At 41.1% G+C, this 26,804-nt stretch overlaps 1 protein-coding gene across 1 annotated transcript in view; it reads right to left on the bottom strand.

Moving 5' to 3' along the window:
• Positions 1-368: 368 nt before the first annotated feature.
• The window catches only part of LOC109467927, a 29,563-nt gene continuing 3,127 nt past the window's right edge, over positions 369-26,804 (bottom strand). Inside the window, 28 exon segments of the mRNA XM_019766083.1 lie at positions 369-1,106; positions 3,345-3,455; positions 12,301-12,365; positions 12,576-12,710; positions 13,272-13,516; positions 13,627-13,759; positions 14,193-14,342; positions 14,452-14,579; positions 14,954-15,040; positions 15,229-15,316; positions 15,498-15,653; positions 15,952-16,035; positions 16,313-16,510; positions 18,854-18,994; positions 19,398-19,445; positions 19,447-19,646; positions 20,043-20,175; positions 20,511-20,660; positions 20,800-20,927; positions 21,156-21,242; positions 21,595-21,682; positions 21,862-22,017; positions 22,528-22,611; positions 22,775-22,972; positions 25,004-25,150; positions 25,597-25,841; positions 26,113-26,245; positions 26,531-26,680. Of these exon segments, the coding sequence (XP_019621642.1) occupies positions 977-1,106; positions 3,345-3,455; positions 12,301-12,365; positions 12,576-12,710; positions 13,272-13,516; positions 13,627-13,759; positions 14,193-14,342; positions 14,452-14,579; positions 14,954-15,040; positions 15,229-15,316; positions 15,498-15,653; positions 15,952-16,035; positions 16,313-16,510; positions 18,854-18,994; positions 19,398-19,445; positions 19,447-19,646; positions 20,043-20,175; positions 20,511-20,660; positions 20,800-20,927; positions 21,156-21,242; positions 21,595-21,682; positions 21,862-22,017; positions 22,528-22,611; positions 22,775-22,972; positions 25,004-25,150; positions 25,597-25,841; positions 26,113-26,245; positions 26,531-26,680 (3,798 nt within the window). The 3' untranslated portion in view covers positions 369-976.

Raw genomic sequence — 26,804 nt, 5'->3', positions numbered from 1 at the left:
ACATGTCTTTATCAACATTTTTGGCAAATAATAAAATCAAGTTATTGTTCAAGACAAATTAAGTTTGTTTTGTCAGCAGCTTTGTTATGCAACATTAATAGAACTATGATTTTGAAATTAGCAACCATAATGGAAAGTATACAAACGTCCAAGGCATAAATGGTAAAAAGTGCACTCGCAACAACGACATCTAGCGACATGCGGCAACTCAGCATGTCTGCATGGCCGTCGCAACAACGACATCTAGCGACATGCGGTGACTTAGCATGTCTGCATGGCCGTTGAAGGGTGGAACCGTTGATCCATCCATCCATCCAATCTCAATCTCGTCTGAGTTACCATTTTCGCGCATGCGAAAATGGTAAAAAATTATGATTTCAGCTCTTCCTTAAGATAACTCTCTTGATTATGAGTGTCTTGGTCAAAATAACAGAGATACAATGATGGATGATGATATGGTCAATATTATAGCTTACAGTATTCCTCACTTTCTCTTTGGTACCAAGACAGTCATGTATTTGTTGGAAGATAAAAGTACAAAGTGACAAAATAAAAATAGTGATCAGAAAATTACAAAATCATATTCACAAATATATTACAGTACCAGCTACTATACTGGTAAGACATTTTAGAACATTGACATTTAGTCCTTTTGATGAACAGCTAGATTCCTTCCACTTTTTTCTCAAAAGGCAATACAGTGACTTTTGGCCATCCTGAGTGTTGAACTTGGTCCCTTCAACATCAAACCTGAATTTCAATAGCAGCTTGAGTGGTCAACAATGACAGTGTTGAATGTAGAATTATGATTTGGTCAGGCAATGAGGCATGTAGGTAGGACACAGTTCTTAGAAAGGCATATGGCTGATCTGTAGAAGACTGTAACAGACTGAACAGGAGTACTGTCACAGTACTACTTTAGCTGTGCTATCCTATAGTGTACATACATGGTGAACAATGGTAGTGCTGTACTGTCCTACACCACAGACTGTGAGAACAGCGGCGGTGTGCTGTTTGTCGGGACGTCCCAGCCGATCACGCCGTGGCAGATCAGGAGGTAGATCATGGCCACCAGCGTTGTCACAACCATCATGGGAAAACCAATCCTACAAGAGAAAAAAAAACAAGTTTAACAAAATCCTATTTGCTAGGATACCCACAAAGTATTTAATAATATCTACATGTATGGGTCTCCTAGAAAGCTAGTGGGTATTAGAAAATGCAAGAAACAAAAATGGTTGGGCCTTAGAGTTAGAGATCATGGATTTGATATGACAATGGACCTGCTATATTAGGACAAACTGAGCTGACAACCAAGACAACTGAGGAAAAATGACTTACTTGAAAAACTCCACAAAGGAGAAGCCATAACCTCTCTGCTCGGCAAGGCCTGCACACACCACATTGGCTGATGCACCAATCAACGTGCCATTCCCTAGGAAATAAAATGTGAGACTTCTCTGTAACTCTGTAACTCTGTCGTACCTTAGAGCATGACAAAGAGTAATTCTTCACCATCATAATCATTTGGCTGCTGCACAGGTGACTGCAAGTTTCATCCATTTCCCCCTCTGGCTAGGAAGGTCAGAGTAATGATAACCTAAGGCTAAGCAGTGAGAGAACCTTCAAACAAAACACAACTTTTTATGATGTAAACAAGGTTCAGTACCTCCCAAACAAGCTCCGAAGGCGAGGGACCAGACCAGCGGTCGGAGCGGCAGGTTGAGGCCGGGGTCGTCGGCCAGGCTGATGATGATGGGGATCATGGCGGTGGTGAAGGGGATGTTGTCGATGAAGGAAGACGCCACGGCCGACACCCACAGGATCAGGATAATCGCCACGGCCAGCTGGTTGTCATCGGGTACACCCTAGAGAGAGTCATTACTGTGTGATTAACTTGATAAAATATATTTGGAGTATGGAAAATGTTGAAACCAGCAACCCAGTATAGGGCTCAGATTTTTGACCTGTCACTCTGGTCTTCTTCAACAAACTGACCCAGTGAGACTTGTCACATGGCTTCTCTGACCCAGTGTTGATGTCACTCTTCAAAGAAGCCCATGTGTGACAAGTCTCGCTAAGTCAGTCTAAGGAAGAAAACCAGAGTGACTGGAAGAAAACTAAGAGAACAATCCCTTGATTATAGTAATGCACAAAGTTAAGAAATACTCTCTACCTTAATAAGCTCAGCCGTCCTCTGTCCAATCCAGTCTAGAAGGCCAAGTTCATGCAGAGCCTGATTGAAATTCGAAATGAAAGTTGAAATTAGACATTCAAATAGATATGATTCTAGAGAATATCAGTACCATCTTTTATAAATCTTTCATGCTACCAGTGTATCTACCAGCATTTAGCATATCAATGGTGAACTGCATCAACTAACTAAACTAAAACTATCAACTGAAGATAACTAATTCAAGTTCCATTAGGCTACATGTAACTAGCTTAGAATGTTTGAAATTACCTCCATCAGTACAAAGAGTGCAGCGAAGAAAAGGAGAGTGGACCATTCCACTCTGTGCATGATCATCTCCAGGTCCTTGTAGTCAGCCAGAACCAGTAACCAGATAGCACCAAGCATGGCAATCCAACCTACACAGGTGGCAAGATGGTCTTGTAGTTAGAGTTGTTGACTTAGAGTCTAAAGGTTCTGGGTTTGAATCCCTAGCAGTCCCCCAATGTTGTGCCCTTGTTGAACCCTTAGAAAGGCACTTTATACACAACATATCTCTTCAGTTGAAAATGTTCATGTAGCTTTATTTATTTATTTTTTTTTTTTTATTTACCATTTGCACGTATATTAAAAACAATTACACAATCAAATAATAATAATCAAAGAATGTGCGGGGTAGGCCAGAAACCTGGGTGGTTTTTCTAGAGGCCTACCCCAAGCAAAGATAACTTATGACAAAACATATTTAAATTAAACATCAAAATTAAACAATGAAATAATTAAACAATGATTAATTAAACAAAATCAAGACACAGAAATAATAACTGAGGTGTATAAACTAACTAAAACGAAATTAAACAAAAGTCTTATACCTGTAATTCAGGTAGATGTTACAGATTAAACTGATTAAATAATTAACATAAGAATTAACGATTAAAACAAAATATTAACAATAACAAGGAAAACAAACAAATCAGATTGTGGATGTACTGGGATTTTGTAGGAAAAAGTTTTTAAGAAGTTTTTTAAATACAGGAGTTGACTGGCAGCTTCTATTACAAACTTTAAAGCTCTACCAAGTTTTTGACCAATTTTTGTCAACTCCTTATTAAGTCTCATTGAGACCAAAAGAAGAGGAAAGTGATGACTGTAAGAGAAATGGCCATCTTACCTAGATTGAGATGCAGGCTGGGAACAAAGGAGTGAAGGAAGAAGAGAAGGATGACAGCCATCATCACCAATCCTGACTTCATCAGGAGCCACTTGTCTTGAATCTTGTACTGTAAGTGGGAGAACATTTCAGACACATTATATAAGCATTAGGCAAGTACATGTAGAACAATTGATCCAAATTGACTAAAACCTATTGGTCACCTTTAATCCTTTTGTACAGTGCAAAATATGTGAATCGCTGTAATAATAAAACTATTGACAAGATTATATAAAAAGTTGGTGAGTCTTCCACTCTTACCTTGCCCTCTAGTTCAGCAAGGCTTGCCTGCCAGTTTGTATCTTCTGGCCTTTGCCTGTAAAACATTTGTGACCAAATTTAGTATAATCATATACTCTAACAGTCAGCAGTGTCACAAGAAAAACAATCATTGCATTAGTTGCACTCTGCTTTGTTCTTCTTCAAATATATCATATGTGCAGAAATGAATAAAGTACCTTATTTTTGAAACATGCTCTGAGTAATTGGAAAAATATTAGTACTTTTTCTAGAATCGAAGCACAAATCAAACTGCCATTCTTCTCACCTATTGAGGTTGTAGAGTTTCTTCTTGAGTGTATTTTCCAGTGTGAGGACCTTCTGTGTGAGGAGAGCCTTCACTGTGTTCTCCTCACGACTCGCTGGGGTCACTCTCTGTGCCGTCTGCCTCCAGATTTTTATCTCATGCTTAAGTTCTGGAACAGACAAATTTAAAGTCTTGTTATAACAAATCATGTCCAGTTCTTGAGTGGCTATTTTTTGGCTTATCTTATTACCTGGATGTCTGACCTTCATTGACGTACCAAAAAGTCTGGAATATACATCAAAATTATACTGAGCAAATATGTGTACATTTCCCTGAGATTTAGTTGAGTCTAATGTCTGTAAGTCACACTTGAGGATCATAATACTGCCCAGTGCTTACCAACTATTTCTGGATGCTCCTTGTTGAAGAGTTGTTTACACATGTACATGATTCTGATGAGGATGAAGCCGACAGTGTAGACAGGGATGATACCCAGAAACAAGTGGAGCGTGAATGTGGCAAAGTCAATTCCCTGGGATAAAACAATACACAATACAGTTATAAAAGCCCTGTTCTTATATATTTAACAACCAGTAGTAATACTTAGTCAGAATGCAGTACTGCAATTTTTCTGTACTGCAGGAAGAAAGTTACTAGTTGGTGTTTTTAAACAAGTTTTGCTTAGTGCAAAGCCACATAGATCTGTGACTTCGGTGTACAGAACTAACAAGTGCTTAGGCACAGTGGTTTAACTATAGCAGCATCTCACTAAATCAGAACATCAAGATTAGGCTTATAAAAGTACCTGCAAAGCTCGTATGTTATGCTGTCAGGCGCAGTTACACTGGCTATACAGATACAGAGATACAGCTGATCACGCATATACCCTTGACAATATGAAATTTTCAAACTTACAATAGGAACACAACACATCTACATTGTACGTCATCAAGTACCAAAACGTACCTCAGCCTGGAATCTAGCATTAGAGATGATGATAACATTGGGGGGATCGCCAACAGCTGTGCTGGTCCCGCCAATATTGGAGAACATGACGATGGCAATCAGGACATACTTAGGGTCAAGGTTCATGACCTCACACAACCTGAAAAGAAGAAATTTCACATGCTAAGCAAATGCTCCTAAATGAGTACCAAATCATAATTTTCAAAGACATGAAATCTGGCTGCAAAAGAGCAACCAGCAGCAAATAAAAAGTAAATGATTAACAGTACTGTAATAAGATATGAAGTTTTAAAAAATCAGATGTATGTTTGATAATTATCAGTTAATGACCATGGCTATTATACAGTTATTGTCGTTATTGGGGAACCGAAGATGGACCGAAAAAGTCTCTGATTTCTCTGGCACCTTTTCGTATTTTTACTGCAAATTGTTGTGTTTTTTTATGTACAAACAAATAATAAACAGTAAGTAGATGTCAATGGTCCTGACCTTATAGAGACTGGCACCATGAGAAGAATAGTTGTGACGTTGTCCAGGAAGGCTGACACTACCCCAGCCAGCAGACACAGGATAAAGATCAGCACCCACACACGGCCGCGGGACAACTTATAGCACTGCAACAGGACAAAAACAACACAAAAACACACAATACATCAATTAACTCTGGTACAGTGTATTTAATGCTAGATTTGTAGTGTTTGAACCTTAAGATTTTGAAGTGGTTAACCACATTTCTAACAGACATCAATTCAGCACCAAGGACAGGGATGGTTATTGTGCTAAAAACAAGAACTACTACTTGTCCAAGAAAACTGAAATAAAATGCACCAAATAATCTGGACAGATTGATGCTTTTATGAAGAATGATATAGAAAAGAACAGTTTTGAATATTATACAAAGATACAGAGAGGACTAGAAAAGCAGTGGAAGAATTAAAGATTAACATTCCTGAACTATAACAGACTGATCTTACCTTGATTGCAACGTAGTCAAAGAATCCTGTCTCCATGAAAATTGCCACTAGTATCATCTGTAAAAGACATTCAAGAAATATAACAAACATTTTTCAACAATTGATTAGCAAACCATTACAATTCATATTATCAACACTATGTCTGGTGACTTCTCATTATGAAATTTGTATAGAAGATGATCGAGGTCTTATTTGTGGGACTAAAATATTTCCTTTGTTAAAACTATACTAAATGAATAATATGCAAAAAAAGTAACTGTTATGCAGAATGATTTTAACCTCAGAGTGTTGTAGATGATTAGAACTAGGTAGGTTTTAAAACTGGCCTATGGCACTGGAAGGCTTAATACCAAAAGTGGGGTACACACCATTCCGAACAGGAGTGAGAGTGTTTCGAAGTCTATCCACTCCATGATGTGGTCCAGGGTGGGTCTCTCATTCAGCATGGCCAACGCTGCAAGGGCGGCAAGGGCACCAATGATGGCGGCAATCGTCCTGTGTACCAGCTGTAACCATGGAAATGGGTGGAACCATTAGCTCTTGGGGGAGGGGGAATACATCAACTTTGGAAGAAATTATTTCCCAAACCTACATTGAAATGTACAATTTCATATGTTAATTATACCTGTATGTAACTTTTTATATGGATAGTTTATTACACAGTGTGTAAAATTAAAGCATCTACATATACTCTTTTTTAATGGAATAGATGAGTAATTTTTTTAACACATTGCGAAGCTTGGCAAAAAAGAATACACTGTACATAGCCAAGCTCAGAAATACATGAAAACCCTGTATAATCAAGCAACCTTTAATGAAAACTAGCATGTCCTAATAACGATGTCTGACAAACTTACATCAAACGTGATGAGGACGTAGACAAATCCCAGGATGATGGCGGCGATTAGTACGCTGTAGTCGATGGCGGGCGGCAGCTCGATGTACGACAGGGTGAGCGCCGTGGCCTCCGTCATGTCCGTTGTGATGTCCACCATTATCAGGTCATTCTCATTCCTGGTGGGTGAAGAAAAATCTTTCAGTTCTGATGGTTTTAACAAGTTGGAAGTCTCAGAATAGAACAAATGCAATGCTATTCATACCCGTATACTAGTATACAAAACAACCTGGAATTCAAATTTAATTTTAAGCAAATAGGAGACATAATACATTTAACTGAATCTTAACAGTAACATTTTGATGCACAAGACTTTTTAAGAAAAACGTCTTACTTTCTCTCAACCTGCACTCTCTTTGTCTGTGCAACCCAGTCTGATGTTGGGATGTCTGTGGGGTGCTTAACCACCAGGGTGTAGTTGGCCAAGATCTGCAAGTACAAGGAAATAAAATTACGACTTAGACAAAGCCATTATACTGATACTGGCCAAGATCTGCAAATATGTTAAATTATAAAAACAAAGAAATGATGACAAACAAGACGAAGCCATAATACAACTAGTATTGTGTACAGTGAAATTAGCAATTTTTCTTTTTAATAGCAGTCAAAGCAAAAGTGTGAAGACTTTGTAATGTCATATATTCCTAAATATCCTTACAATGCAGATAAAGCAGAGAAATTATATTTTAGACAATTCATCAAATGTCTCAATAAATGTAGAAGAATCCATACCTTTATCGTTGCATTTTTTGTCACATTGCACCACAATGTCACATTGATGGAGTTGTCAGGGGTGGCAGCCTTGCTGGCTAGTAGGTCAAATGGCCCATCAACACCTAGTTTTACCTGGCCGTATAACATGTCAACTTCTATCTTCTTATCTGAATTTGAAATGTAGGTCAAGGATTATGCCTCAGAGTACAGAATATAGTTTGAAATATATATTTTTCCATTCTTTTGTGTGTGTTCAAAGGGTACGCTTCTGTTTCAGCATTATCTGAGAACACAAACTTACTGATACACATTTTTATACTCACCAAAAAAAAGATTCAGTCTTAGACTTCCATAAATCATCAAGTACAACCATCAATACTGAAGTCACCAGACGTGAGTATAATACATGTAGTATAAAGGATACGGTATGGTTGTGAACTAGAAACAGCAATGGTCTCAGGATGTTGGTTACCCTCTGGAATACTGCCAAACATTATCTGAGAAAAAAGCAAACAAAATTGTTGCATGAAAGTATTCACACCTGGAACAATGCTACATGTGGGTTCAGAAGATTTCTATCACTTTCACTCACTTGTACAACTGGTAATACAGGACTTAGCATAAACTTTGCAGACAACTGTATTTCAGAGTAAAAAGAGCAAACTTACTGAGCAGGCTATGACAATAAGGAAGAGGATTCCTATCTTCATCTGTCTGAAGAACTTCCTGAATGTATAAAAGATAAAACAAAACTTATTGTGATTCTGAAAGAAAGTTCCCATAAACAAAAGACACAATCCTTGAAAATACTGATTAAAGGAATTCACTAATCTTTACTGAACAGTTATATCTTGCTGTAGAAAACATAATAACATAAGCCTTTAACCATAACCTCTGCATTAGCATAGACAAAATTATATTCTTCTTATATATAGATCTTACACATAAATGAACATTAGAGCCAAAACTGCATATCTGACCTTGTGCCCTTGGACAGTGTGAACCAATGTTCCCCACTGGTATGAAGTTCCATCTGGGATGTTAAAGACAAGGCACTGACACTGCGACCCCTTCCCTCCACCAACCGGGCCTCCAGATCAGCATCCAAAGCCTGCATGTTGTTGTGGCTATACAGGACTGCTGGTATACTAGTCATCAGGCAGAAAGGCAAGTTGTCAATAAACTATAAAACATCATTTCCTTTAATTTTCTAACCAAAAACAACGACAATGCTGCCTTCAAAATGAACAATGTAGAAGGGCACAGCATGGATATTAATTGTGATAATCAATATAGAAAATGAAAATCAACAGTAACAAGTCTGTAATCTAAAATCATACCCATTTGGTGCAGACTGCGGTCTGGTAAGCCTCGGCCTGACTTGTTTATTTCTTCTGTTTGCATTCTGATCATTTGGGCAAGGTTCCCCTGACAGGAGCGGACTTCTCTCCATATTGTCAGTATTGTTCTGAAAAGTAGATTCGACTTCTCGGTCCTCTCTGTCTGTAGTATTTTCTTCGGGAATCGACGGCGTCTGCGATCGGTTCGGAACAAAAGGAGGGCGTCTTCTCCTGTCCACGGTCGTGTCTTCAACACTGCGATAGGTTCCGTAGGTTACAGGATCCATGGCGCTCACACCTCCACTCATCACTACGTAATAGGACAGAAACAGGCTCTGTAACATCACTCACATACCAGACAAATTATGCTCTAATCGCATTAGTAGGATCTATCATGACTAGGGGCCAGTCTACACGGGGCAAAAAATGTGTCCTACAACGCAGCACATGCTGTATTAGATTTTTTAAACCGTTAACAGGCCCAAAACTGGCGCGTCACACCACACTGCGATTTTCAGGTGGCACGTCCGGGACACAAAAATTACCGCTTGGTACTGCACGGTGGTCATTGTAGGGCATGTTTTTTTCGCCCCTAGTTCTGGAATTCTCCATGTTTGTTCAAATCTCAAAGAAGGATAATGAAATGAGTGTTCAAAGATCTCTGAAGGGAATCCCCACTGTGAATTCCCTGAGGGCAATTGGGACAGCAGGTATTGGAAGAGTCTCTAATTACTGTCACATGGAAGTCTTGTGACTTCAAAGCTTCCCATAACATGTCTTAAGCCTAAGTTAACCTGACAGGTGAAGACAAGATACTAGTACAATGGACAGTAGGTGGATTGCATTATACTTACATCATTAAAACAATCTGTTTTTAGTTTGGGAAAAGTCTTATGGAATCACAAGGGATGCTAACAATGTTACAACTTAATTTTTTTCCAAAGACAATATTTTTCTAGATAATGGTATACACCTTTTCCCAGTAATTGAAAAATAAACTTTCTCTCAAAAACATACCTTTTTAAGAAATCCATCATGACTGCTTCAAAGACAAATCCAAGAAATGTAAGAACATCCGATATTAAAGTGTCACAATCGTTCTTGCGGAATCAAATCTCAGATTCTTTTGCTTGGAACCTGTGATAGACCCAACCAACCTGCCAGGAATAACCCTAAAAGTGTCTGTGATACGTTTCAGGGGGCACACCAGGACAGTTCAGCTGGTTGAAACCATTTTCATAGACAGGGGTGACTGAAACCATAAGAATTAGCAACTTCCTTTTCTAACAGAACTTGTAGATTTACATTTGCAAAGTTTTACATATACATGTATCTATAACTGTCCTATAGCCAATTTCAATATACAAGATATGATGGTTTAGATAACCATATACATATGTACAAGAAAATATCAAACCTCCCTGTTTTGAAAGTTTCCCAACCAGACTAACCACATTCCTGGGAATCCCTTCACGTGACTTGAGTCACATGCCTTGCCTTGTCATCTGAAGACAAGTAGGATAATGGCTTTGTTTTGTGTCAATCTTATTGTCTTTCAAATCTTGGTTTCTTCTCCAAACAAGTCCCTTTGTTGTCTGTGAAAAGCTAACTTTGTAACTAATACAATCACCACACACACAAGGTTTTACATGTGCAAGGAGAGAAAACTGACTTTTGGGTCTAAAGCAATTTTTTTATCAGGACCTTGATACTAATGTCCCAGGTTGGAAACATATAATTATTATCCAAGGATTCCACTCTTTTAAGACTCAATGGGGCATGACCTCCTGCAGGCAGTTCTATCTGTTAGTTTAAATGGCCAGGATAGTAACAGTTACATGTACGAGATTAATTGAAACTTGCCTAATTGGCTACTCAAAATGCTACTGACTCACAAACACTGAGACTTTTGCAGGAGAATGTAGATAACTTGGATCAAGATAGATATACTATGGTCAGTCTGACAATGAGAACAGAGATAATTTATGACAGACATTGAGGGTCATTTAACCCATCATTAGGATTCTAATGGGACCTGATAGAAACAACAAGAGGGTCTGCACAACCAGGCTATTATAGTCACGAAAGTGAAAGAGGAAGTGGCATAGATTATACATTTTGTAGTAAGCAAAATTCAGTTGAACCTCAGTGAATGAAAGATAAGATTGTTTCAAAGACTGCATGGTGTGGCTGGTGTCACTAATAAGCAGTGCACTTATTTGGTAGTCATATAACATTATTATAAGCTTATCCTTTCATAAACATGAAAAGTAATGCAAAATGATAGTTTCATAATTTAGTACAGTCCACACTGAGGTGTCATATGACATTAATACAAAGGTTATTGACCCATGTCAGCTGATGTATTGCACCATATTTGTCCCGAACTAAACCTGGCCGTTGCAAATTATGTGGAGCAATCACAATACATATTACAACGTCCCGCGACTTTTGACGACCTATTTTCAGCGAGAATACGGCAGTCACACAGACCATTTCCCGTCATAATTAAAGTAAATGTCGTTATTTTTAGCACATCCACGACATCGATTTGCTGTCGTAATACTGTCGTGCGAAGTATGTGACCCAGGCTTGTGAGACAAAGGCACAACAGCTTAGTACTGAACTTACCTTACAAAAGATCGTCGACCCAACTCCTAGACACCGTCCTGAACTAGAACGCAAGCCCTTGTGACATGACAGCACTGCGTTTCTATCCTAGATACGGTGTAGAAGTCCTCCGGCTTCTGTCAGGACTTGTGCCTCTGACAGACATGGCAAACATGCCTTTTAGTGTCAATATATACCTGGTCCAAAGTCGTACCTGTACCAGTTCTCACCTGGTGGTGAAAACATCATGTGACGAAACTATCCGTGACCTTTGACCGTCCGATGGGATCTCCAAACGCAAAGAATGACGCAATGACGCCCTAATGATTACCATATGATGCGGTGGTAACGTTATATGGAAATATGTCATTTTGAAATTTGTAATAAAATAATATTTAGCAGTATTTTTGTAATTTCAATATCCCATGGTGTGATATTGCTTGCTTTTGAATTTATTACGTTGCGATGTCCTCCTGAAACCACCTGTTACTTTCTTCGCGCTGAGTTTGGTGCTGTCATCATATTGTAGAATCAGCAAAACAGAGATTGATTGTGCAGTAAAAATAGTATTATTTGCATATCGATAGAATGGAAATGCTCCCTGTCAATTTCCAAGAAACTACAATATATCTATTGCTAAGTTACACCGTGGAGGTATAAAAGAGAGCTTGTTTCACACACAAAAGACAACATAAGAGAGTCACTTGCAAGAAGCTGTAAAATGTGAATAAAGACTTGAAAACTTTATTGACACAACAACAATACAGACCGAGGAGTTTCGTATGGTCATCTACGTATCCACAGAGAGTGCATATATTAAGAAAATTGATGATCGAATGTCCAGAGAAGGGACCAAATGATCTATAACTTGGTGATGAACATCTCGACATTCTGTGTCGGCATCTCGGCGTGTTCATTAGCAATGATGAGGTCTTTGGAACCAGTCAGCTCCGTCCCCTGTGAACATATGTCACAACACTCAACAGTTGCTTTTTATCTATTATTCGATATGCTAATCTATCATTTCGCATTGTTACACAAAGAGAAAAAATTCAGGACTGATGCAACTTACTGTACCTGGGAAGTTAGTATGTTTTCTTCTGTCTCAAACTCACGGAACTTTTAAAGACCACTCTAACCTCGCTTTGTGTACTCTTTTATACGAACCTTTTCATCGATGTTGGTTTCTTCCCGAGCCCAGGGCTGGACGTCAGTGCTCATAAACACCACGGTGAAAATCCCTCCCACACCCTGAAGAGCCGCTCCTATGTAGAAGATTTTCGTCCAGGCAGCGAGGGTTGGCTGAAAAGGTCCACGGACATAAAGCGTATGTATTGTTAACCCTTGTCCTGCGGGGCCCATATATATATGGGTTGCACATATAGTACCATCTATATAGTACCCTGTGTAGGTACGATTTGGGGGTGTTTCTCGTGTAACGCATCACACCGCAGCGAAACGCAACGAATGCGGAAGTAACTACGCCACCGCGGGGCAAAAAAAGTCAAGGGACTGTGACCTGATTAAGACATGAAATTATTTGAAAATATTGTGTAAAAATTGCCAGCAGGACAAGGGCTAAGATAATGTAAGTGCCTATATAGCTAATATACATTGTTGCACGGCTGTAATATATGGCAACAATGCATACCAGCTATATAGCCGGTATGCGTTGTTGCACAGCTATAGCATAAGAAAACCAGAATAAAGATGCCCGGCGGCCAAATTTACGGTAAGCATGATTGTCGTGGAAATTAAAACCAACAATTCGAAGGAAAATCAGCACATTGCATTTCTTACCCCTCAAATTTGCACAGGAACGGAAATACCCATGTGAAAAGTTGTGTAGTATTTTGTACTCACATCATTCTCTGTTATGAATCCGACCAACAGAGGAGCGAAGATGCCCGGCAGGGTCCCTGCCGTGTTGGCCATTCCAAAAGTCACCCCGCTGAACCTGGGCGCGAACTCCACATGGACCGCCCGCATGCCTGCTGTCGTCAGGGAGTTAAAGGCCTCAGAGAGACACAGCAAGGCAACGGCAACGACAGGGTTACATCCGCTCAGGTTCGCCAGGATCACTCCGCAGATCACCATGCCGGAAAATCCTGTGTGGAGAAAACCATTCACAATAGGGTGGACAGCGATGGCCAACACAATCATGCAATCTTGGCAAATTTGAATCTTGAGAAATCTCAATCTTGAGAAATTTAATCACCTGTGATAGCGAATCCCCTTCTTATCCACACCTTGGGAATTTTCCCGCCTTCAATCAAGCGGTCTGCTGCAACGCTTGACGCCAACATGGAGATCGTGGCCAGAAAGTACGGAAGAGCGGACAGCAAGCCGTTCTAGAGGATATAGAAAAGGCGGTGTTACGGGCTTATAATAGTATACTTTATAGTACTAGTCTAGCACTGCTAGTGATTTGTAAGAGCTAGAATGTCAAATATCCTTCCCTGATCCCCAGGCCTCCTTCAGTCCAACATCGTTATGCGATTTGCAATCAAATCATCAATTGGGACATCTAAGGTGATGCGAGCAGATTTAAATTTGTACATATCTACTGTTTCAGTCCAGGCAGATTTGCCCAAGGTACGTCTAAAGTGACGCTTTAGGCGGGGTACTATCCTACTTGTATACCAGGCTGAGGCTCCCTTAATTGCACCCAATCTATGGATCCTTTTGAAACTTTACAATTGATTTCTTCCGCACATAACGGCATTCCACCAGGCAAAATGACAATAATTGGCAACTTAAGACCTTTGACACATCACAGCTCACCGTTTTGATGTTGAAACCCAGCACATTCTTCATGTAGTTCGGCAGTTGCGTCAGCAAGAAGTATTTGCACCAATTTGAAGAGAGTTGTCCAATAATGAGAGCCCAGGCCGGAAGGGACGAGAATACTTTCAGCCAAGGAACTCTTGGTTTCTATCAAAGAGAAGGTATACAGTTCCTGTTAATATTCAACCCATAATATGTTTTTCGAAAGGTCAAGATTAAGTAAACAGAAGTAGTAGATCGCATCTTTGCTTGTTACCTGTTGTACTTTTCCCCCGATACTGTCTTCTATGTACTTCTGTTCTTCCTCCAGGATCCGCGGATGTTTTGCAGGCGAGTCGTAACCCAGGATGAGCCAAAATACGAGCCAGACTGCTACAAAAAGTCCTATCGAAAGTTTGTAAGTACAGTGGGGATTCAATCCATCATCACATTTCTGGGCGACACATCAAGGGCAAAGCTATTAGTATATTATGTGCCCGCTTCAAGAAGGAGTTAACATCTGTAAGTCTCCTAAGTAGGTTCAGGTGCATCGAGTATCTTAATTATCTACTATTTCGAACACCATGTAGACAATTCTCTATTATGCTATTGCACTGAGCAGCCTTGCACTGGACACCTTTTCAGGCATCACAAAACTTTCGTCTGGAAAGAGTGGCAAAACCTTCGCACTGAACGTTACTCGATTGACACACTACACTGAGAACAAACTTTTATGGATCGGTATGGGAACGAAAAAAGGATTTTTAGACTTTCCATACCAGGCATATAGAAGATAGTCTCCCACCCCAACTCAGCAGCGAGGGAGGAAGCCAGCGGGTAGTTGATCATGTTACCAATGGGCAACCCTGCATTTGTGTAAACAAGAGAAGAAAAAAAAGAATTATGATTAGATGCTAAGCTACGATTTTAAAGCAATCTAGATTCCGAATGGCTGTGCAGAATATATGAATAAAGCATACAATAAACATCTCCTACTTTCTACAGACAGAATGACGGAAGACTCACAAAAGAAAATTGATACATGTTTAGTTACCTATGTAGCAAATTGCCATAAGTTTCGTCCTTTCGGTTGGAGGAGCCCATCGGCCCCAGACTCCAAACATGGTGGGGAACAGAACTCCCTGGAAAACAATTCAAAGTTATCATTGCAATGCAGGATAGAGGACCTTCATTAAGTCACAACCAGACTATAGTGTTTGTGTGTGTGTGTGTGTGTGTGTGTGTGTGTGTGTGTGTGTGTGTGTGTGTGTGTGTGTGTATCTGAACGTACCATGATTATTTGATTGTATAATGACAACTTACAGATACTAGGCCCATGATGAATCTGACAGCAAACATCGCCCAAGGGCTGGCCCTGGAGGCCACGGGACCAAGAGCGTCCAGGGCAGCTATGGCCAACATGCCCGTCCCGTACACGAGTTTGCCGCCCAACTTCTGCTCCAACACACCGCCTACCACCTGTGTGGGAAAAAAAACAAATAAAAGGATAAGAAACACAATTGTTTTAGAAGGTACAAAGAAAGTCTGTATTTTGTCTCAGTGATGAAATCTCGTCTTTGAAGATTGCTGCTTAAGCAAAGATATAAGAGGGACATCGTTTAGATTGAATGATTTCAGTGTAACATCTGAGGAGGATACCATATGGATATTAACGCTGTATACCCAATCATTCTGTTCTAGATACAATGCATGAAATTGCTTGTTTACGTCTTCCTATACATCACCCTTATAATACATATAAAGCTAAACCACTCACCTGAGTGATGATGTAGCCATAATAGTACGCCCCCAAAAGAATCCCCCTCAGACTCTTACTCCATTCCAGTTCTCCCTCCTCGTTCTGTAATCACAGACCGACATGGCGACATGCATCTGACAACCAGTTCATATGTAATACATACATGTATAGTGAAATAGATCATCAAACATGTCTTCAGAAGGCCCTTCAGGTAGTTGTATCATTAATAACCTACTAAATAGCAAGTAACTTTGTCAATTATATTTTCCGTCTAACCCCTTGATGTCATATCATTATTCTTAATCTGAAAGATTGTGATTGTGCTAAATGAATTTTCTGTACCGATAGAATTATTATGATTGAAGGATAATTGTCCTACCTGTGCGGAAGTATTTCCAGCCCCGCTGCTCGGACAGAGTTGGTAGGTCCCAGTTTGATTGACAGGTGAAGCAGACGATGAACTGTTCACCATGACCACGATGGCGACGCTGAATCCGTTCCTGGCTGTGACTAGCGAAACAACGCCGAAGAAAAACAAGCCCGACAAGATGTATCGAGCAGGGATTTTGTCGGCCAGCTGCAATACAAGAGAAAATTTACCAAATATAACCAAGAAAAAGACGGGTTTCGGTACTTACATTTGTGTCATAAAGCCATAGCATCGACCTACATTATACATAACTCTTTTGTGCAATTATAACACCGTACCGCCGTAATAGACAGTATGTTGAAAGGTACAAATATTAGCAATCAATATTTAGTAGGTAATAGTGAAAAGAATTGCTCCACATACCAGACAACAGCTCCCCCTTTTCAAGTCCTCTGGTTTCCTCTCGTCAATCTTCGTTGACGTCACATCCTTGCTTTCCGAACCCATTTTCCAAAGTCTGTGATACACATCATTATAGCACATATATTATGAGTCACAACATATTTAATATGGACGCTACAATAACAACAACACAATAAATATAGAAATGGAACTAATAGAAAGGTTGCAACACACACATACCACAATGATGATTGCGTTCAATAGATTAAACGGTTAAGGTGTCTAGATTACATATTCAGTAATGAGCTGAACTTTACTGTATATCTGACCACAAACTCGTTGCACATACCATCACCACACACTTTATGACCAATCCTTCTATAGTGAGCTAATCGAGACATAGCAAATGCTACGGCCTCGTCCACAACTGATTAGAACGACAGCCTTTGACAACATCGGTGTTGTTACATTCTGTCCATTAGGAGTATTGTTCAAACACTTACCTTCACGCTATCAGATCTTCCAGCTGCGCTGAACTATGATTTCTGTGTCACACCGACTACCTGTCAGCCTAGGGGGCAAGAAACATTTCTATAACGGGAGACCTAACATCTAACAGTGACCTGTGCGTGTGTGGAAGTGGCGAGGTGGTACACGCGCGCTGTCTGTTGAAGACCACGCGCGACCTTTCACTTACATAAACAGTGACTATTCATCAATGCTCTCACCTTTGGACCATTAATCGCAGGTAGACACAATCTACATGTATGTCGAACCATTAATCACAAGCAATACAGGACTGCATCTGTGTCATATTGACAAGGCTACAAAAAACGCTCAAATACAGACCACGATGGGTTCATATACATTGTTATACCCTTATAAAAGGCGGGATTTGTAACTAACACTGTGCATTTTCCTAGGCTATAAATTGCTTAAATAAATTAAAGAGACATTTGTGCATTGTGATGTTTATATTGACAGCCACAATAATTGTCATGCCGATCCCTTGATCTATTCTCAATGCCAAAATATACGTTCATATAAGAGAGATAGGTTTGAACTGTGAGATACTTTCACACTTTTTATGTGCGCAGGATGACTAGGCATATTTGCATTATTACTCTCACCTTTGGACCATCGTCTTTGAGCTGATGCCATACGCGCACGTAGGTTTGTGTATGTTTGTTTGGTGGCTGGTTGCTAATTGGTTGGTTGGTTTATTGATTGATTGGAGGCCGAAGTTATGACAGCAGCTGTTCAATAAGCTTAACCCTACCTTACCTTGGAACCAAGGGCATCTATTGTTTGAAATTACGTCGCAACATCTATCAAGAAGTTACTGTAATATAATATGATAACTAGCTGCCGCCGCGCCGCGTGCCTGCGAAGCTGGCATGTTACCTTGACGCCGAAGTGCGTTTATACCGGATATGAAGATACAGATACTGTTAGTAAAAGGTGACCTGTTGAACTGCCTTTAGTCTTGCCACATTTGACGCGAGTGATCAAATAGACCTTGAGGTAACAATCTATATGACAGGTCTGTCTTATGGCTCAATTAGATCCGAGGACACAATATCAGTTTTATTTGTAAGATAATGTCTTTAATTGGTATGTGCAACAACATTCAAAACGATTGCTCGCATTTGCCTTTATTAAGAATATGTGTAATAGACAGAAGTAACAATAAAAATACGAAAAAAGAAACTCGTTGATTAAAAGTCCAAAGAAAGGAACGAAATGATCTATAACTTGGTGACGAACATCTCGACATTCTGTGTCGGCATCTCGGTGTGTTCATTAGCAATGATGAGGTCTTTGGAACCAGTCAGCTCCGTCCCCTGTGAAAATATATATATATATGAAAACACTCATCAGATGTATTATACCATAGATAGAACTGCCCCGTCTGGTTCTCTACGGGCCCAGAGACCCGTATAGACACATATAGACCCATATGATGATAGCAAATATCTATTCGTAGATTTGCTGTAAGATGCTAGTCTCCCCTTTCGAAATGAGTTTAATTATGACGATACAATAATGTTACATAGGAAACATAATTCAGTAGTATGGAACGTGTTGTCAAGTAACTGAGAACTTCAAATGTATTCATAGCTACATTCTATATCGCGTTCATATTACTTTATTTATAAAGACCTCTTTGTCCTCTCCCCGAGCCCAGGGCTGGACGTCAGTGCGCATGAACACCACGATGAAAATTCCCCCCACAGCCTGAAGAGCCGCTCCTATGTAGAAGATTTTCATCCAGGCCGCGAGGGTTGGCTGCAAGGGTCAACAAACATGTTTCATAGATAATGTAAGGGCCATAACAGAGCTGTGAAACAATTCACACTGACATATCAAAACCAGACTGAAGATTCCCAGCGGCTGTAGTAAAATTATTAACAGGAAAGCCATCATTTCCAAGCATGCAGGGCATTGCATTCCTCATATTTGAACAGGAACGAAAAACTCCAATAAATACCCACATGTAAAGTTGCATGGATGATTTTGAGATGCACAGCAGCCTAGTCATGTCGTATCTAGTCGTGCCATGTCTCGTCATGTCGTGTCGCGCCGCATAGCGTCTCGTCGAGTTGTGTTGTGTTGAGTTGAGTTGAGTTGAGTTGTGTTGTGTTGTGTTGTGTGTTGTGTTGTGTCGTGTCGTGTTGTATTGTGTACTCACATCATTCTCTGTTATGAATCCGACCAACAGAGGAGCGAAGATCCCTAGCTGGAAGAGTCCCTGCCGTGTTGGCCAGGGCGAAGGTCACCCCGCTGAACCTGGGCGCGAACTCAACATGGACTGCCCGCATGCCTGCTGTCGTCAGGGAGTTGAAGAACTGGATAAGACACAGCAGGGCAACGGCAGCGACAGGGTTACATCCGCTCAGGTTCGCCAGGATCACTCCGCAGATCACCATGCCGGAAAATCCTGTGTGTGAAGACAACTAGCCTGATTAAATCGCTTTTGCCGGCCGCCCAACATCCAGCCGGCCCCCGAGGTGGGTGGCGGACTATGTAGGGAGCCCCCCGGAGCTTGGGTTACATAGGCTAGGAGACAACCATTCACAATAAAGTGGGCAGCATGTGATCAGCTGTTGTGACAATCAAGTGCTTAATTTTGATAACTGTTTATAGGAGTTGCGGGAGGATCTCATCATTACCATCATCATCGTCGTCGTCGTCGTCGTTGCCGCTCACAATAAACGACGATGCGGGCCACCACCGTTTTCTACTCTCTACAGTGCTTGCCTTCGTGATCCTTCCCAGGTGAAGCACATCTCTATGGGAGGATCTAAGGTCTAAAATAAGGTTGGTAAGAGATCACCTGCGATAACGAATCCCCTCCTTATCCACACCTTGGGAATCTTCCCGTTTTGGATCAAGCGGTCAGCTGCCACGCTTGACACCAACATGGAGACCATGGCGAGGACGAACGGAAGAGCAGACAGCAGACCGTTCTGGGGGAGAAAAAGGAAGTGTTCTGGGTCTTTTAGAACAGGAGAGTTGTAAGTACAAGAGCTAGAGTGAACAATCCCTTCCTGGCCCTAGCACCCCTTCAGATCGACTTCTTCATGCGGTTTGCAATAAAATCATGAATTCAGAATTTTATGACGATGCAAGCAGATTTGTTCAATATATACTGTTTCAATCGAGGCAAATTTGGTCCAAAAGTAGGTGGAGTCCGAGTATCCTTGTGAAACATCGATTTCGTGACATAAAAGTGGTCCAGGAAACATGATATAACAATTACAATAGTTGGCAGCTAAACAGCTCACCGGTACCCATCACGTACCGTTCTAATGTTGAATCCCAGCACATTCTTCATGTAGTTCGGCAGTTGGGTAAGCAAGAAGTAGTTGCCCCAGTTGGAAGAGAATTGACCGACGATGAGAGCCCAGGCCGGAAGTGACGACAATACTTTCAGCCAAGGAACTCTTGGTTTCTATCGGAGAAAACGCAAGGCCTCTTATTATTCAAACAATGTGTTTAAAGCTCAGAATCATGTCTGCTATACCAACAAAATATCTCACATACATGTAAGAAGATAGTATGATGGAACAGATCGCATCTTTGCTTGTTACCTGTTGTACTTTTCCCCCGATACTTTCTTCGATGTACTTCTGTTCTTCCTCCAGGATCCGCGGATGTTTTGCAGGCGAGTCGTAAGCCAGGAGGAGCCAAAATACGAGCCAGACTGCTACAAAACCCCCTACAGAAAGTTAGGGGATAAAGCGGTGATTCAATCTATTATCTTTTCTCGTAGTGGTGGTGGTCTTTATGAGTTGAGTTTGTGGGCTTACATGTGCCAAAAGATGCACTCATCATTGTTTGGGGGTCTATACCATGTAGACTATCACATTATGCTATGGTGTTGATCAGCCTAGCATTTGACACCTTTCTGCATTGGTATGTTGATGGCATTTTTAGATTTCCTTACCAGGAATATAGAAGATAGTCTCCCAGCCCAGCTCAGCAGCTAGGAAGGACGCCAGTGGGTAGTTGATTATGTTACCAATGGGCAACCCTGCATTTGTGTAAAAAAATGTCACATGTTTAGGCCTGATACATGTATAGGATGTTAGCCAATCTAGATTCAGCAAGGCTCCCCAACAAAACTAATGCACCCTTTTACTTTCTATGTACAGAAGGACACCTTACTCTCGAAATGCTGTAAATCAGTAAGGGCATTGTCATTAGATCGCTTTAGGTTTAGAGTTAGATGTTCAAGGGTTAGGTGTAACAAGTCGTTAGGTGTAATGTAGCCAGCTGCCGCCGCGCCGCGTGCCTGCGAAGCTGGTGTGTTACGCCGAAGGGCGATTATACCCGCTATACCGATACACATACAGTACACTTAATTTACACATGTAGAACTTTACCTATGTAGCAAAACGCCAGAAGTTTTGTCCTGTCGGTAGCAGGAGCCCATCGGCCCCAGACTCCGTACATAGTGGGGAACAGAACTCCCTGGAAAACAGGAGAAGCTCATATCCACCTGCAATCCACTTTTCATTGAGACCACGAAGGAAGAGGTAAGCGTCAGACAAAATGTATCAAAAAGATAAAGTAAGTTTGCATCATTCAAAGTCCTAATTAATATAACTTTCTGCAAGGAAATCCGAGTTGCTTAAGATAAGTTAACTTACAGACACCAGACCCATGATGAATCTGACAGCAAACATCGCCCAAGGACTGGCCCTGGAGGCCACGGGACCAAGGGCGTCCAGGGCAGCTATGGCCAACATGCCCGTCCCGTACACGAGTTTGCCGCCCAACTTCTGCTCCAACACGCCACCTACCACCTGTGTGGGGCAAAACAGAACTCATGTACTGTGAGTTTGACAGACGCAAAAGATAAGAAATACACTTTGTTTTACAAGGAACAAGGATGGTCTGTATGTTGTCTCAGTAACGACCTCCCGTCCTTCAAGATTGCTCCTTAACCAGAGGCAAAAATATGAGAGTGAACAATTTCAGTCCCCACAAATTTACCAATGAGAATAAAATATGGAGGTTAACGTTATAACGCATCATTTTGTTCAAGATCCAATGTGTACAGGGACTTGTTTTACGTTTCCCTACATATGAATATTAATTTTATACAAATTTATCTGTGTAGAACGCTTAGGTTGGTCTGCTCGGGAGGCGGCAAATGTGCACCTTAGCGGACAATCTCCCCTGTCATGTTGTCTCTCTATTTTGCCAATTTCTACTAGCCACCTTCTCTGGTCAATTATATCCCTTTTTAGGCCGATTTGTACTATTTATGTAGCCTGCAAAAGGAGTCTGGTGGAGACTATCAAACGGCTTACCTGAGTGATGATGTAACCATAATAGTACGCCCCCAGTAGAATTCCTCTCACACTTGGACTCCATTCCAGTTCTCCTTCTTCGTTCTGTAATCACGTAACAATATAACATACATAACATGGCAACCAGCGCATATCTAGTGTGTTTCCCTAGAACCTGTTGATGTGGTATCATTGGTTTGTGATTAATAGAAAAAAAATCAATATCCTGCACCAATATAACGATTACCAGTAAGAATAATTTTCCTACCTGTGCGGAAGTATTTCCAGCCCCGCTGCTGGGACAGAGTTGGTAGGGAGCAGTTTGATTGACAGGTGAAGCAGACGATGAACTGTTCACCATGACCACGATGGCGACGCTGAATCCGTTCCTGGTTGGGACTAACGTAAGGATGCCCAGGAAGAACAAGCCCGACAAAATATATCGAGCCGGGATCTTGTCGGCAAGCTGCAGTTGAAGTACAAATTGTGAATATGACCAAGTAAAAAGCGAATTTCTACATAAACATGCCACGAAATCATAGCAGAGCATTGCGTGTATATATATATATGCATTTGTTCTTTGTACTTTGTACAACCAAGAACGTTCTACAGAACGCCCTTGGTACACTCTGTACCTCCATACCAGAGACAGTATATTGATTTAGGCAACGTATTGCCTGCGAAAATTCGACAGATAAACGTGTAGAAAAGTGTTAGTGCACATACCAGACAGCAGCTTCCCTTTTTCGAGTCCTGGCCTGATTTTGTCTCCTCAACGTTCGATGACGTCATATCCTTGCTTTCCGAACCCATTTTTCCAAAGTCTGTGACATAAATGTAAGTCACGATATCTTTAATTTAGACTGAATTTTTTTTCCAAAGTCTATGATATACACATTATAGCACACACCTTAACGTTTAGATAATCTAACACAGGCGCTAGAATGACAACACATTTTACAATGGAATTTAGAGAAAGGGTGCAGCACACACACACGCGATGATGATAAAGTTCAATGAATACATAAGTGACTTCTATAGTGACTACTGTAATTTAGACATAGCAACTGCAACTGCCTCGTTCACAACTGATTAGAACTACGGTTTTGGACAACATCGAAGTCATCGTATTCTGGTCATTAGCAGTTTAGTTTAAAGACCTACCTCCACGGTATCAGCTCTTCCAACTGCGCTGAACTCTGATCTCCGTGTTGTACGGACTACCTGCCTAACTTGTAAGGGTAAAGAAAGTTGCTACTGGAGACCTGAAAATGTCACAGTAACCTTTGCTAGGCGTCTGGCTGTCTGTTGGAGACAATACACACGGCCTTTCATTGTATGAACAGAATGATTATTCAGTATTATCACATAGCCAGTAGCCGTCGGCCAATCAGAAGGCTCAGTTTCCCATGGGTTATCAGGTTATCAAGACTTTTTGGACCGCACCATTATACGGGGGACAGGACACTAACACTAGTGTTAAGACTTGTAGTAGTTTCACTCTGTGATTTATTCGGTGGTTATCGCCCCCGACCGGCGGGGCATTAACCCTTTATTACTCTCACCTTTGGACCATTACATAGGTATATACAGGTAGAGGCCGAATCCAATCACTAGCAATGCAGGACTATTTCCGTGTTTCTCATAATGCTACACAAAACGCGTATCCGTAGCAGTTATGCGTACACGTTGCATTAACTTTCTCAAACGCGGAGTCGCGATCTAATGCATGGATTACATTTCCTCACACCGTGTGTTTTAAAGTGAAGGTGAATATCGCTTAAAGAGACTTTTGTGCATGTGATGTTTATTTTGACATCGATAACTTGACATTTGCACGTGTAGAGTGATTAGACAGTACTGCTCTCACCTTTGCACCACTTCAAATAGATAAAAACTTTAAGTTTGCGTTTTATTTATAAGACAATGTCTTTAAATGTTAGGTGCAACAACATTCAAAATGATTGTTCGCATGTTCCTTTTTTAGAATATGTGTAATAGACAGAAGTAACAATAAAAATAAGAAAACTCGTCAAAAATCCAAAGAAGGACCAAGGTATCTATAACTTGGTGATGAACATCTCGACATTCTGTGTCGGCATCTCGGCGTGTTCATTAGCAATGATGAGGTCTTTGGAACCAGTCAGCTCTGTCCCCTGTGAAAATATATGTGAAAACACTCATCAGATGTATTATACCATAGATAGAACTGTCCCTTCTCTACGGGCACAGAGACCAATATGATGTTTGGAAATATTTATTCGTCGATTTGCTGTAAAATGCTAGTCGAGATCTTCCCTTTCAACTTGAGTTTAATTATGACAACACAATAATGACAGTGTTACATAGGAAACATGAATCAGTAGTATGGACGTGTTGTCAGGTTCGATACCGTAACTGAGAAGTCCAAATGTTTTTATAGCTACATTCTATATCGCGCTCATATTACTATAAATGTATATGTAAAGGCGTCTCTGCCCTAGCTTTTTGTACGGACCTTTTCAGCGATGTTGGCTTCTTGGTCGGCCTCTTCCCGAGCCCAGGGCTGGACGTCAGTGCGCATGAACACCACGGTGAAAATCCCTCCCACACCCTGAAGAGCCGCTCCTATGTAGAAGATTTTCATCCAGGCAGCGAGAGTTGGCTGCAAGGGTCAACAAACATGTTTCATATTATTAAATCAAGATAATGTAAGGGCCATAACAGAGCTGTGAAACAATTCATACTGACATATCAAAACCAGACTGAAGATTCCCAGCGGCTGAAGTAAAATTATTGTTGACAGGAAAGCCAACATTTCCAAGCATGCAGGACATTGCATTCCTCATATTTTAACAGAAACGAAAAACTCCAATAAATACCCACATGCAAAGTTGGATGATTTTGAGACGCACAGCAGCCTAGTCATGTCGTATCTAGTCGTGCCATGTCGCGTCATGTCGTGTCGCGCCGCATTGCGTCTCGTCGAGACTCGTAGTGCTATGTTGTGTGTTGTGTTGTGTTGTGTTGTGTTGTGTTGTGTTGTGTTGTGTTGTGTTGTGTTGTGTTGTGTTGGCTTGTGTGTTGTGTCGTGTAGTGTTGAGTACTTACATCATTCTCTGTTATGAATCCGACCAACAGAGGAGCGAAGATCCCTGGAAGAGTCCCTGCCGTGTTGGCCAGGGCGAAGGTCACCCCACTGAACCTGGGCGCGAATTCAACATGGACTGCGCGCATGCCTGCTGTCGTCAGAGCATTGAAGAACTGGATAAGACACAGCAAGGCAACGGCAGCGACAGGGTTACATCCGCTCAGGTTCGCCAGGATCACTCCGCAGATCACCATGCCGGAAAATCCTGTGTGTGGAGACAACCATTCACAATATTGGGCAGCATGTGATCAGCTGTTCAATCATGCGCTTAATTTTGATAACTGTTGATAGGAGTTGCGGGAGGATCTCATCATTACCATCATCGTTGCCGCTCACAAACAACGACGATGCGGGCCACCACGGCTTTCCACTCTCTACAGTGCTTGCGTTCGTGATCATTCCCAAGTGAAGCACATCTCTGTGGGAGGATCTAATTAAAGTGTAAGCTAAAGTTGGGGAGAGAAAAGTGCGCTTACCTGTGATAACGAATCCCCTCCTTATCCACACCTTGGGAATCCTCCCGTTTTGGATCAAGCGGTCAGCTGCAACGCTTGACGCCAACATGGAGACCATGGCGAGGACGAACGGAAGAGCAGACAGCAAACCGTTCTGGAAGATAGAAAGACATATTATCGGTGTCGTAAAATTTTAAGAGCTGGACCAAACTAAATCAATGCTCCCCTGTTCCCCAGCGCTATTGGGGTGCGTCTTCGCGTGATATGGTTTAGATTTATTGAAAAGATAATTATTTAATGCGAGAAGATTTGTAAATACTAGATCAATCGGGGAAGATTTGAATGTATATTAAAGTAGGGTGGTCCTTGTGAAACATCGATTTCTACTGTTATCCACCAGAAAATGGTAGCTAAATACCAATGACACTTCAAAGTATACCGTTGTAATGTTGAACCCCAGCACATTCTTCATGTAGTTCGGCAGTTGGGTAAGCAAGAAGTAGTTCCCCCAGTTGGAAGAGAATTGACCGACGATGAGAGCCCAGGCCGGAAGTGACGACAATACTTTCAGCCAAGGAACTCTTGGTTTCTATCGGAGAAAATGCAGGGCCTGTTATCATTCAAACTAGATGTTTCAAAGCTCAGAATCATGTCTGCTATACCAACAAAATATCTCACATAAGAACATAGTATAATGGAGCAGATCGCATCTT

The sequence above is a fragment of the Branchiostoma belcheri genome, unplaced genomic scaffold (assembly GCF_001625305.1).
Source record: "Branchiostoma belcheri isolate BF01 breed outbred unplaced genomic scaffold, Haploidv18h27 scaffold19, whole genome shotgun sequence".
NCBI classification, from domain to species: domain Eukaryota; kingdom Metazoa; phylum Chordata; class Leptocardii; order Amphioxiformes; family Branchiostomatidae; genus Branchiostoma; species Branchiostoma belcheri.
Note: the sequence above shows the minus strand (reverse complement) of the source record. Positions and strands in the feature narration are given on the sequence as shown.